At 45.3% G+C, this 14,064-nt stretch overlaps 1 protein-coding gene across 3 annotated transcripts in view; it reads right to left on the bottom strand.

Moving 5' to 3' along the window:
- Positions 1 to 14,064, bottom strand: part of OTOG (otogelin) — a 99,493-nt gene that overhangs the window by 50,371 nt on the left and 35,058 nt on the right. For all 3 annotated transcript variants that reach the window (XM_032168013.2, XM_032168014.1, XM_032168012.2), the window contains 6 exons: positions 10,059 to 10,166; positions 5,077 to 5,215; positions 3,348 to 3,482; positions 2,918 to 3,064; positions 2,508 to 2,627; positions 510 to 626 (listed from right to left, as the gene is read on the bottom strand). In XM_032168013.2, the coding sequence (XP_032023904.2) occupies positions 510 to 626; positions 2,508 to 2,627; positions 2,918 to 3,064; positions 3,348 to 3,482; positions 5,077 to 5,215; positions 10,059 to 10,166 (766 nt within the window). The remainder of the gene's footprint in view (positions 1 to 509; positions 627 to 2,507; positions 2,628 to 2,917; positions 3,065 to 3,347; positions 3,483 to 5,076; positions 5,216 to 10,058; positions 10,167 to 14,064) is intronic.

Below are 14,064 nucleotides of genomic sequence, written 5' to 3' on the forward strand. Positions count from 1 at the left end.
TTTGAGAACTAAGCTCTCTTCTCTCCTGAGTCTGGGCTGTTTGATCCAGGAGCCGAGAGTGGCTGAACAGGGGTAGAGCCTGAACTGCCTAGCCAGGGCCAGAGACAGCCAAGGCCAATCTGACAGCAGCCTTCAAGGCCTGCAGGGTGCCATGCAGTGCTGAGCCCCAGCCTCCTCTGTGTGCACTGAAGCAGAACAGGCAATAGGTGGTGCCTCAGCATGAGGGCTTTGGGTCCACCATTTAGAAGAACTTCATGATAAGGAGGAAGGGCCAGATCAAGATGGGCTTGAAAAAGGCACAAGCTCTGTTTGCCTGGCTGTCTGTGCCTGGTCATCTGGGGAAATAGGACGTGCTCATCTGAGCTGGCTAGAGGCAGGGGAACAGCAGAGGCAGATCTTCCCTGGAGATCTGAGCTGTCTCCTCTGAGACATGGGGGAGTCTGAGAGCTGAAGGATCCCAGGAAAGTGGAGGGGGCACTCGGGAGGGGCCGAGGCTGGGGTCCACTCACCACAGGGTGGCAGATCTCAAACACCTCACTGAGCAGGATGCTGCACTCCTTCTTGGCAAATGGTTCTCGGAGAGGATTCAGGACACACATATCCCGAGGATCGAGGGTGTCTGGGCACTGAGGGGCAAAGGCAGGGCTGTTGACCTTCCTACTTGCCAAATGCCTGTTGCCTGATGTGACAGACAGATTTTAGGGTGGCTGCCATGATCCTTGCCCCCTGATATTCATGTCCTTGTAAAATCCCCTCCCCTTGAGTGTAGAAGGGACCTATGCCTTGCCTCAAACCAACAGAATATGGCCCAGGTGATGGGATGGACGTGGCCATGTGTATGTTATCACACGATTCCCAATATGAGATCCCAGAGCCCATCTTGCTGGAGTCTCTCCCTTGCTGGCTGTGAGGAAGCAAGCAGCCATGCTGGAGGACCCCATATGGATGGAAGTGTCAGTGGTCTCTTGGAGCTGAGGGTGGTCTCTGGCCAAAAGCTGGCCCAAAATATGGAAGCTCCCAGTCCTGCAGTTGCAATGAGCTGAATGTAATCAACAACCACGTGAGCAGATGAGGATGCAGTTCCTTCCCCAGTGGAGCCTCCAGAGGAGAGCCCAGCCCTGGCTGACACCTTGATTGCAGCCTTGTGAGACACTAAGCAGGGAACCGAGTCAGGCCGTGTCCTGACTCCTGGCCCACAGAAACTGAAATAATACATGTGTGTTGTTTAATGCTACTAAGTCTCATAAAATTGTTACATAGCAGTAGATAACTAATACAGATGTTTCCGATGTCTGCTGAATCTCCTTCCTTAGACTACATTTTCACTGGAGAACCGCACGGTATGCCGAATGGGATTAGCAAGAGAGAAATATGATGTACATGGGGGTGTGGGGACAACAAGGGTTAGTCACCCACTGAGCTTCTCTAAAATGGGGGTGTATTAGGGTGCACTTTTCAGAAGCTGTGGGAACCCTTGTCCCACCTCAGGATTTCAGAGGCTGTGGGAACAGCCCTGCCCCACCTGGAGCAGTTGAACTCCAGGCCATGCCCGACTGCTTCCCTTACCCCAGTCTACATAGGCTCATCTCCGTGTACTTTCCAGCAGGGCATTAAGATCACTAAGTCCAGGAGAGGCAAATATGTAACACTCATATCACCACTCTCCACTGCTGCTTCTATGGCAGACATAAATAATCGATCACAGTCCTCCTTCCAGCTGAGCTTGACACAGATCTTGGATGTTTCTCAACATAGCTCCCAAGCAGTCTCTTTTGACCAATCAGAGTTGTCACATGAAGTGAAATCTATTCATCACCCCTCTCTTGGCCCAGTCCCCTCTCTTTGCAGAGGATTGCAGAGATGGGACTTACTCAAGGTCACCCAGAAAGTCAATGGATGACCCAAGACAAGAACCCAGGTCTCCTGCTCTCAACTTAGTGCTGTTTCCCCCACAGCTCACAGATTGGCAGCCTCACTTAGACATCTCTCAGACTGTCCTTTGGGCAGACCCCCTCATTTCTATCTCTGCTAGTGCTGCCCTTCCTCTCAGAGACCTTATCTCTGATATATTCATCTATTTAAGCATGGCCCAGCCTTTAAGTGCCAGCACCACTCCCATCTCCTTCAGGAAGCCTTCCCTGATTGCCTCAACCCACCTCAGTCTCTCTTGGTCTCTTCTCTGTGCCAGACCTAGTGGCAGGCACTGGGGGGCATCATCATGAGTGACCATCTCTCCTGGGACAGACTTTATCACCTTCCCAACTCTCCACCACCCTACCAGGGCTTGGTCCAGGGTAGGGTGGGCAGCTGGATTTGTGAGACAAGACGATGCATGATCTTTGGGCCATAGGACAGAGTCTAGGGCTAGGGATGCAGTCAGAGGCTGAGAGAACATTGCAGGAGAAACCTTACACCAGCATCCCTCTTCCCTGACCTTGGGCCAGGTTCAGGGCTGGCAGCGCCCATCTGAGTGAGGGGCATAAGCCAGCCTGGAAGAGAGGCTTTACCTCAACTGCAGCCCAACTGCTTCCAAACTCCTGGGGGTTAGTCAGCTCTAGGTTCTCCGGGGTCCTCATCTCATTGATAGTTTTTAAGTCAAAGTTCCCACAGAGGCCCGCCAGCTGGCCCTGAAAGGAGAGAGGACACCATGGTCAGTTGCAGGCCTGCCAGGGGTGAGCTGTGGGCAGAGGGGTCACCATGAGCCCAGAAGTCTATCATAGACCTAGAAGCCACTGCTGAGGTCACAGTTTGAAGAGGGATGGAGCAATGTCAGAGGAGAAGGGGCCCAGAGCAGGGTGGAGGAGAGAACAGAGGCATGCTCTTCTGGGCTCCTCAGGGAGGGTACAGCTCACCCAAGGACACCCAGGGCTTGGCTCAGCCCCAGGCAGGAGCAGAAGGTCACTGCTCATGTAAGTACCTGCCACTGAGGCCCAGCCTGGACGTGCACTGTGGTTCTCTGGTCCCACAAGAGGGTGATGTGCTCCCGTGGGAAATGCACCAGTGTGAAAAATCCCACTCGCCACGTGTGGACCTCCTGCTTGTCATCTAGGAAGCTCTCTGGACTCTAGAGGGACAGAGATGGTCAGTCCTGAGCCCAAGTGCCCCCTAGCGCCCAGGTCAGCTATACCTGCAGCCAGGCCCTCACCAATGCCTCTGCCTCCCTCATACCCTGACATTGGCCTCTGTGTTCCTGACCCTGGCCAAGAGGAATTCAGTCTGAGCTCCTAACTCAGTGGCTCTCCAAGAGAAACTGCTATGGTAAGGAAGCCAGTCCTCGGCCCTCTTCTGCCCCAACCCCTGGTAAACTGTAAATTGTCTACACAACCTTCACAGGCACTGAGCCTTACAGGTTTTCCGGAGTCATCATCAAAGACAATGAGTGAGTTCCCAACGCCAATGGAAATAAATTTCCTGCAGATCATGCCAGAGCTGTAGCAGTTCACATTCTCTACAATCACAGAGAAGCTGACATCTGACGTGCTCTGAGGAGAGAATAAGTGAGTCCAATAAAACAAGGGAGAAAGGAGATCCTGCCAAGAGGTACGGAGGTGGAGGAACACGCACTCCGGAGTGGCTTTCAATCCACCTCTACTTTGCGTTAGCTGAGCTGTGTGACTTTGGGCGACTTCTGTTCTCTGAAGCTGTTCTGGTTTTGGATGCCTAGTGCAGTGTTTAACATCTAGTGACTCCCCAAAATATCTGATGAATGAATGTATTAATAAATATATAATAGGGATGATTGTGTTCATAGGGTATGGGGAAGAGGCACTGTCTCACATACATCCTTGATACTAGTGTAAGCTTTTTGAAGGGGAATTTGCTGGTATCGAATATTTTAAATGTATGTAGCTTTTTATACAGCAATTCCACTTCAAGAACCTGGGGATACATCCACACAGGTATTCACTGCAGCATTTAAATATTGGAGACAACCTAAATGTCCATCGATGGGGAAAAAACAAAGCAAACTAGAGGGCATTATTTCTGTAGAATTCTACATAGCTGTTCAAAAGAAAAAAGTGTGTACTAACTACATGAAATCAAGTCTTAAGTGAAAAAAGCACATTGTAGAATCTTATTCACATAAACTAAACAAAGTGCGTGTGTGTGTGCGTGTGTCCATGTCATGCAGAAAAATGTTCTTGCAGGATTCATCCCTGACTGGAGTGGTTATTCAATGGGATATAGGAACAGAAGAAATGGGAAGGGGAATATTTGTTTTTAATATACACTGCATTAACCTTTAAAACTTTTTAAATAAAATGAGGTCAATTATCTTGATCTTGTGGAGTTACTGCAATTATGTGAAAGACCCTAGTACAGTGCCTGCCCCATAGGTAGGATTCCTTCCATAAAAGGTTTTGTCATTGTTATTATTATATGTTATTTTTATTATTGATGTTACTCTTATAAGATGAGATAGGCTATTAGCAAAACCATGTCCCCTGGGTGACACTCCTCCACCACGTCAGTGCCCATTCCTCCTGGGGTAGGGATCCTGCCTTTACTGTGCCCCCCACATCACCAGTTTTCTTCCTCCAGGTGAGCTGAAAATTATAACCTGTGACTCTTTTAAGCACACCAACTCTCCAGTCAGATTTCTTGGTCAAACTTGACCCCAGCTCTACCACTGACTGCTGTGTGACCTTGGGCAACTTACCTAACTTCCCTTAGCCTGAATTGTTACATCTATAACATGGGATCCATAAACTTTACCTTGTAAAGCTGCTGTGATATTTAAGTGAAATAATCCACAAAATATGGCTCAATAGACCCCTAGGTACATAATACAGCTCAAAAAGCATTAGCTCTTGCTATTATAGACAGAAAAAAGCATTGGGACCCAATAGAGCAAGATTATAACGGTGAGCAGACAGGCAGTGTGGTATCTCAGGACTGGTGAGCTCCATCCAGCCCTGAGCTTGCGCCTCAGCACTTCTTCCAGTCTCTAGATAGCCCCGCCTCAGGGCTTAGATCCCCCACCACCCAATTCTGCATCAAACTGGAGTCCAGAGCACCAGAGTGCCCTGACAGCTGTGCACGGAGCCAACTGGGCAGAAACATCTGGGAACTCACCTTGACCAGGTGCACTTTGCATGCCCCCACGAAGTCAAATGGGAGCCCATCAAACGTGCGGTAATGCCGGTCACCATAGGCAGTGCAGGTGGAGGCGCAAGGGTGGAGGGTGCACTGGAATGAGCCCCGCTGGCACACACTGAAAAACACATGCCCAGACCAGTTCGCAGGGCACACCTACCCCATACCTGAATACTCATGACAGAGCCATGGCTTATCGAATGCATGAGCACTGTGTCCCTCGGCAAAGAGGTCAACGAACACCAACCTCTAACAGGACCCCGGAGGGCAGGATTGTAGTTTCATGCAGGAGACACCAGGGCTCAGAGAGGTTATGAAACACAGCCAATAAATAATGGACCTGATATTTAACCCAGATCTATTTAACTCCGAAGTCCATACTCCCTTTACCCCTCCGTTCATTCACTTACCCATTCATTCAACAAATATTAGGTGCCTACCATATCTCAGGCATTATTCCAAAATTTTGTGATACTTCAGTGAATAAAACAAAAAGAAAACTGTCTGCCTCTGGGAATGTTTATTCTAGAGGGAGAAGAGATACACTAAATAAAAAATAATAAGGCAGTGCGAGTATGTACTATAGCACATTAGAAGGCAATGAGTGTTATGGGGGAGCAGGATACAGGTCACTGGGAATGCCGGTGGAGTGGGTTACAATTTTAAATAGGGTGGTTGGGGCACGTGTAAGTAGAGACATAAAGGAGGTGACAGAGTTAACTCCATGGGCATCTGGAAAAAGGGTGTTTCAAACAAAGGGTACAGTCTCTCCAAAGTCTGTGGGGAACACTCGGGAGACAACATGGCTAGAATGGAGAGTGCAAGGGCAAGAGAGTAGAAGAGGAATCCAGAGGGGCAATGGAGGGTCAAGTGACATGGGTCCAATAAGGCCACTGCAGGAAGGTTAGCTCCTGCTAGGAATGAGGGGAGTGGGCATTGGAAGACTTCATCATTGGAATGACACTATGTGATTTATGTTCCACTCTGGCTGCTGCACTGAGCCTAAGCTCAAGAGTGTCAAGGGGAAGCAGAAAGACCAGTTGAGTGGCCACTGCAGCACATCAGGGAAGAGATCATGGCAGCCTGGAGCAGGGTAACAGCAGTGGAAAGAGGGAGAAGTTGTCAGATTCTGGGTGTATTTTGAAGGTAGAACCAAAGGGATTTGTAGACAGGTTGGATATAGGTAGTGAAAGACAAGACTCGAGGTTGACTCCAGGTTTCTTGGCCTGAGCAACTGGGAGAATGAAGTCTTCATCAACTCAGATGGGGAAGGCTGAGGAAGAAGCAGGTTTGAGGGGGAAGATCAGATGTGCTGTTCTGGACATGTTGAATTTGAGACCTGCGTTAGACATACACATGGTGATGTCAAGTAGGCAGCTGGATGTGTGAGCCTAGAGTTGAGAAGTATGGATTGGACTAAAGGTAGAAATCTGGTAGTCCTCTGCCTATGGATGGGCCTTGTAGCCATGAGATTGGGAGAGTTCATCAAGGGAGTGAGTATAAATACTGAGAAGGAGGGGTCCCTTGGGCCGCTCCAATAACAAGAGGTTGGAGAAGAGGAAGAACCAATGAAGGAAGCCGAGAAGTAACAGGAAGAGAGTTCGGAGGAAAAGCAAGAGGAGGTGGTGTCCCAAAGGATACGAATGAAAGTATCAAGAAGCAGGGAATAATGGAAAAGTGATCAACTGTGTCAAATGCTGCCCACAGGTCTAGGAAGGTGAGGACTGAGAAAGGCTAATTGGACATGGCAATATGAAAGTTACTGGTGACCTTAGTAGGAATAGTTTCGATGGAATGATGGGGAAAATGCCTGACCGAAAGGGCTTAAAGGGGAATGGGAGAACAGGAAGCTGAAACAGCAAGTATAGGAAGTGTTCAGAGTGTTTTGCAATAAAAGACGAGCAGAGAAATGGAGCAGTTCCTAGGAGGTTGGAAGTTTTTCAAACGATATATTTTTATGCAATAGGGATGAGCCAGTAGAGAATGCAAATTGTTTATATGTGAGAAAAGAGGGAGAGATGCTGCAGTGGTTCCCTTAGGAGGGCAAGTGAGGAACTAGGACCCAAAGGACAAGTGAAGAAACTTCACTTTAGATAGGAACACAGACACTTAGTTCATCTGTTGTGCAGGCAAAATACATGGGTACAAAGCCTGGAAAGTTCTCTTCTCATGGCTTTAATTTCCTCAGGGAAATAGGAAGCAGGATCATCAGCTGAGAATAAGAGGGGAGGAGGTGTCAGGGCTTTGAGGAGAGAGGAGAAAGAGTGGAATAGTTATCTAGTGGGGTGAAAGAGCAAAGGAGACCCGGGAAATACAGTCCGAGAGCCCATCAGCTCTAAGGGCCTTTTTGACCCTTCTGAGCCCATGAATTTAAAACGAGAGCTGGCAGCTGGGTTTTGCACATCCCTCCAGTCACATTCAGCTGCATGGATGCAGGTACAAAGGAAGTAAAGGTGTGGGTGTCACCAGGGTTGTGGTTTTGCCAAACAAGTAGGGCAAAGCAGGAGGAGGAATAGAAGTGGGGCTGCATTCAAGGCAGTGATTATGGTTCTGGACCACAGGTTGAGGTAAAAGGGAAGGGGAGACATCAAAGGGGTGAGAGGCAGCAGAGAGGTGGTAGGGATCATGGATGAGAAATCCCGGTGGGGTTGCAGGATTGAGGGAGTCAGGGTATGAGAGGGAGTGGAGTAGAAAGACAGAAGGTGAGGTGAGACGCATTGGGATATGGGCTGGGTGAGTTATTGGGAATGGCAAGATCTACAAGATGAGCCCTCACTCCACTAGGGTGGAGAAAGATCTTTGGAAGAGAGAGGATGAAGAATCTGAGATGTCGGGAGATACTAGAAGCACCTCTAAACGGATACTAAAATCTCCAAGAATTAGAGAAGGAGTAGGGTTGGCAAGAGTCACAGAGCTCAGTGCCAAAATCTTTAGAAGTAAAGGGGCATGACCCAGGGCTCTGTGTCTGACAGCAACAATGAGGGACAGGCTCAGTCATGCACTGACTCCATGTGGCTTCCTAAGCCTATGTATCCATCCTGTCATTCACCCACCAACATGACCTATGACTCATTCATAAATGCATAAGTGCTGGAAATACTCCCACTGTGGCTGACCATGTTGCCAACCATGGCTACACGGAATGCAGAGCTGGGAAGGGATGGGCAGCCAGGCTCCATCCTGGTAAAGAGATCCCAGCAAATGCTCGAGTCACACCAGCGCAACACATCTCCAGCACCCACCTCCCCCCGGGAGAGCAGCTGGCATCTGGGCCACAGTGGCAGGTCCTTCGAGGGCAAATGTCAAGGTTTGTCCATGTGTTAGGAGGTAGAATTTTTACAACTGAGTTAAAAAGTAAAAACTTCCCCATCTATCTCCTAGTTTTCTACGGAAGAGAGGACATCCACCCTATGGCCAGTCAGCCTCTCCTATGAAGGCAGATGCCTCCTCGTGTCGGGGTTCCAAATTCTAAATAATCCCAGCTCTTCGACCTTGGCTCCAGACTCCTCACCACCTCTGCCTTGGATCTGATTTCTGAGCACAATGCACTCACAGGAGAGGATTCAATGTAACTCAGCTACCCCCTGCCTGAGGGTGAGGGTGCTGCTACAGGGGCTGGAGTCCAGGGAACTGATGGAAGTGAATCCTTCTCAGGGCCTGAGCACCCCTAGGCAAATCCAGGCCAGCCATCCCCAGTCTCTCACCTCATGTGCCTGGCATCCCTGGTCAGCTCTGGCTCACCACAGTCACAAAATCCCAAGAAAAAAAATGAGCACACAGCCTGTGCAGAGATCTGTGTCTTAACATCATACCCAGGGACTTCTGGGGTCAGCCAGCCAGGGCTCTGACCCTACAAGTACACTCTGATATATCTGGGGAAACCGGCCTTGGGGCAGATGGGCTTGACCATGACCCTGCTTCTAACCAGAAAGAAACACTATGGCCTTCCTCTAGGCCACAGAAACAGGGTGGTTTCAATCCCAGCATGGGACAGGGACTGGGGGCCATGCTCCAGCTAGCCAGATGGGTCTCTGAGATAGAACCTCTCTGAGCTCCTCTGCTGGGCCCTGGAGTTTCAGTGCCAGGGGCTGCCTGCTCACCTCAGGCCACCCCTAGCTCGTTCTCGAAATTGGAACAGTGAGTGGGTTTGCTCTCCAGCATCAGGGCACGTTTAACATTTCTCACCCCCTTCTCCGGCATTCTCTCTATCAGAAAGCTGAGCCTACCCACTGTCTACCCACCACTGTGTGGCCCAGAACAGGCCCCGCAGAACTAGCTCCAGGTCTGTTTCCATAGAATCCAATCCAGATGCACACACTCCCACATATGCACACTTACATTACTAAACAAATACCCTCACACGTACTTTCATACACAAGAATGTACCCATTCACAGGCAAACACAATGCACACTCACACCGATATTTACTCACATGTGAATACAAATACGTATAGCCATTGTACACATATATCCACACACTTTGCACATACATGTGCACACATTTTAAATGATCCATATGCACAAAAACATATATAAACACACCTGTCTACATAAACAAATTTCTAATTGTGTATATTCACTGACATATTGAGATTTGTGAATGCCTGCCTTTTTATATACATCCATGTACATGCATGTTCACATATGCACATGTGCATTTTGGATTTGCACTCACACTCATATGTTCATATAAATATGCAAATTGTCATGGTTACAAATATGCATGTATACACATTCATATACATGACTGAACAAACATATTCATGTAAAAACAAAAATATTCCTTTGTATGCATATACTCCTATGTGTACACAAACCCCTGTACCACAAACAACACACAAACACACAAATGAATACAAACATAATGAAACGGGAATGCTAGACTATACTCTTGATTATGCGCCCATATCCATGCCCCCTCCCAGCAAAAAAGCAAAGCCTGCTTGGGACCCTCACTTACCAGGTATGGCAAGGAGACATCACCTGGTCCCCAGGGAAATACTCCTTCCCCTTCCAAGTGCAGGGGCACTCCTCTGGCAGGAAACATGCATCCCCGTGTCTGAGCAGACTGTAGAGACACAGCAAGCAGGCGGTCAGGAGAGCACCCTTCCCATAGCTGCCATCTGTGGAGGACCCTGACTCAACCTGGATGCTCGGAGGTGGCTCCCAGCATTTACCCTAGAAGAGACTGACTGTGTATTCACTGCCCATCCTGCTGCTGCTCAGTGAGGTTTAGAGGGACCTTGGTAACTGGAAAAACCAGTAACAGACTAGGCCCAGCCTGAGTCTCTGTCATCCATCAAGAAGCGAGGCTTATCTCTACCAGCCACAGCCCTACTGACCAGCTGGATGCCAGTTGCTCCTCAGGCACTAGTTGTATACTAATGAACAGGCCATGGATATGGGCGATGACCCTCCTAACCAGGTTGTTCATGGAGCTCTCAGACCACAGGCCCCAAAGCTGCAGTGCTGCCATCTTCTAGTCTGGTTTCCATGAAATGTGACCACTCCCAGGCCGGAGCCACGGATGTCTCAGGGCATTTATTAAAGATCTCAGGCAATAGCATCATGCTAGATCAGGCATCAACAGAATACAGCCTGGGGCAGGGCTAAGAACGCAAACTTTGGCAATAAATAATTTTTTGTTCAAATCCAGGATCTACCTGAAACAAGTTATTTAACCTTCCTATTTTATTTTTCAAAAGAATACAAGCACGTGGGTTAAAGAGGTAGAAAGAAAGGGTGCTACAGGCATTATACTCAAAGGAGTCTCTTGTTAGTGGCTCCTGTATCCAGATTTTCTGCCTGGAAGCACTTTCTGCACTATAGTACAGGATGATGGAACCCAAGCACAGCACGACGCCTCACTGAGGAGAGCAGACAGAAAATGGGGTTGAGGGCTTCTGAAGTGGCCAGATATCCAGGTCAGGATGTAAAATAGAAGGGATTAAAGTCAAAGTTCTAAATTAGAAATACAAGAGCAAACTAAATCCAAAGTAAGTAGTAAGAAAGAAATGAATATAAGAGGACAAATTAGTGAAATAAAAAACAGAACAATAGAGAAAAATCAGTGAAACCAGATGCTGGTTCTTTGAAAAGACCAATAAAATCGACAAACCTCTGTCTAAACTGAATGATAAAAAGGGGGACAGGAATACTCAAATTACCAATATCTGGAACAAAGAGGAGATATTGCTACAGACTCTACTGATAGTAAAAGGAAAATAAGGAAATATTATGTACAATGTTAAGTGAATAAATTTGACAACTTAGATGGAATGGACAAATTTCTTAAAAGACACAAACTATAAATATTCAGCCAAGAAGGAATAGGTAAACTGAATTAGCCCAATATCTTTAAAGAAATTAAATTTGAAGTTAAAACTCTTCCAAGATTGGTAAATTCTACCAGGCACTTAAGGAAGAAATAATACAAGTTTTAAACAAACTCTTCCAAAAATTGAAAAGGAAATCATACTTCCCAACTCATTTTATAAGACCAGCATTAATCTGATACCAAAATCAGACAAAAACATCTCAAGTATGGAAAACCACAGACCATAGAATATTAAATAATACATCAGTCACAACTAGGGTTTATCCCAGGAATGTAAAACTGGTTTAAGATTTTAAAAATCAACCAATGTAATTTGCAACATTTATAAAATAAAGGGAAAATATCATATACTCCAATAAATAAAATCAATTGACAGGCTTGGTGCGGTGGCTCATGTTTATAATCCCAGCACTTTGGAAGGCCAAGGTGGGAGATGCCATGAGTTTAAGACCATCCTGGCCAACATGGCAAACCCCCTTCTCTACTAAAAATACGAAAATTAGCCAGACGTGATGGCCCATGCCTGTAATCCCAGCTACTCTGGAGATTTAGGCATAAAAGTCAGTTGGACCTGGGAGGTGGAGGTTGCAGTGAGTCAAGACTGAGGCACTGCACTCCAGCCTGTGCAACAGAGTGAGACTCTGTTTAAAAAAAAAAAAAATCAATTGACAATTCAATACCCATTTATTGTAAAAAATTTGCAGCATAATAGAAATAAAAAGAAACTTCCCCAATCTGATAAAGATCATTTGCAAAAAAACTACAGCAAATGTTAGAATTAATGGTAGAAGATTGACTGCTTTATCCAAAACAAGACAAAGGCAATGATTTTTACTTCCATCACTTCTATTCAAAAGTATATTGTAAGTCCAATACAGCACAATAAGGCAAGAAACATGTGAGATGTAAAAATTTAAAATAAAGAAGTAAAACTATATTTATTCACAGATGACATGATCACTTACTGAAATTCTAAAGAATCTACCCAAAAAAAGCCACTAGAACTCATAAATGAATTTAGCAAGATTGCAGAATACAAGGTCAATATGTGAAAATCGACAGTATTTCTATATTGTGGCAATTAAAAATGGAAAATTAATAAAATAATAACATTTATAACATCAGCAAAAACAGCAAAATACCTATGAAAAATTCAATGAAAAATGTGTAAACCTTTGCATGAAAACTATGAAATATTGCTAAGAGAAATTAATGAAGACCAATAAATAAGAAAATAATACCATATTTGTGGTTTGGAGGACTTACTGGTGCTAAGATGCCAATTCTCCCCAAATTGATCTATAAATTCAATGCAGTTTCATTCAAAATCTCAGGGGCTTTTTTTTATAGGAATTGATAAGCTGATCCTAAATTTACTTGGAAATGCAAAGACCTAGAACAACTTTTTGAAAGAAAAGATAAAAGTTGAAGAACTCTCACTTCCTGATTTCAAGGCTTACTATAAAGCTTCATAAACCAAGAGAGTGGATATTGGCATGAAGACAGACAAATAGATCAATGGAGCAGAAAAGAGTTCTGAAATAGATCCACGTGTATACAGTCAATTAATTTTTCACAAAAATGCCAAAGCAATTACATGGGGAGAGGAAAGTCTTTTTTAAAAAAATAGGGCTACAACCACTGGACGACCATCAAAAATAAAATAAAATGAAACATACCTTGACTCCATTTTGCAACATGTGTAAAATATAATACTTTTAAATAGGTCATAGGCTTAAATGTAAAAGCTAAAATTGTAAAGCTGGCCAGTTGCAGTGGCTCCCACCTGTAATCCTAGCATTTTGGGAGAATTTCTTGAGGCCAGGAGTTCGAGATCAGCCTGGGCAACATAGCAAAACCCTCATCTCTACAAAAAATTTAAAAAATTTGCCAGGTATGGTGGTGCACACCTGTAGTCCTAGCTACTCAGGAGGCTGAGGCGGGAGAATCACTTGAGCTAAGGAGTTCAAGGCTGCTGTGAGCCATGATGGCACCACTGCACTCTTGCCTGAGCAGCAGAGCAAGACTTTGTCTGTAAAAATAATAATAATTAATTAATTATTTAATCCATTAGCAACTGGATTTAATTGTAAAGCTCCTAGAAGAAAACATAGGAGAATATCTTTGCAACCTTGAGGACTAACTATAAAGAAAAAAATGATAAATTAGACCTCATCAGAAATGAAGGAGATTTTTAAAAGAAAAAAATTAGACATTATCAAAATTTAAAACTTCTCATCAGAAGTTTTTAGATACTTCAAGGCATGTTAACTAAATAAATAGGCAAACACACACTGGGAGAAAATATTTGCAATACATATGCCTGACAAAGGACTTGAATCTAAAATACATAAAAAATTTTTACAACTCAAACAAATAAAAAAAGACCAAATTTAAAATTCTGCAAAAGACCAGAACAGACACTTCACAAAGAAAGATACACGAATGGCCAATAAGTATATGAAAAATTACTCATAGTCATTAGGGAAATACAAATCAAAGCCATAACGAGATAGGACCATGTACTTGCTGAAATAACAAAAATGGAAAAGATTGAAAACACCAAGTGTTAGTGAGGATGTGGAACAGTCAGATTCTCATACACTGGACATGTAAAATTATCCAATCA

This window comes from Hylobates moloch, unplaced genomic scaffold, assembly GCF_009828535.3.
Source record: "Hylobates moloch isolate HMO894 unplaced genomic scaffold, HMol_V3 SCAFFOLD_11, whole genome shotgun sequence".
NCBI lineage: Eukaryota > Metazoa > Chordata > Mammalia > Primates > Hylobatidae > Hylobates > Hylobates moloch.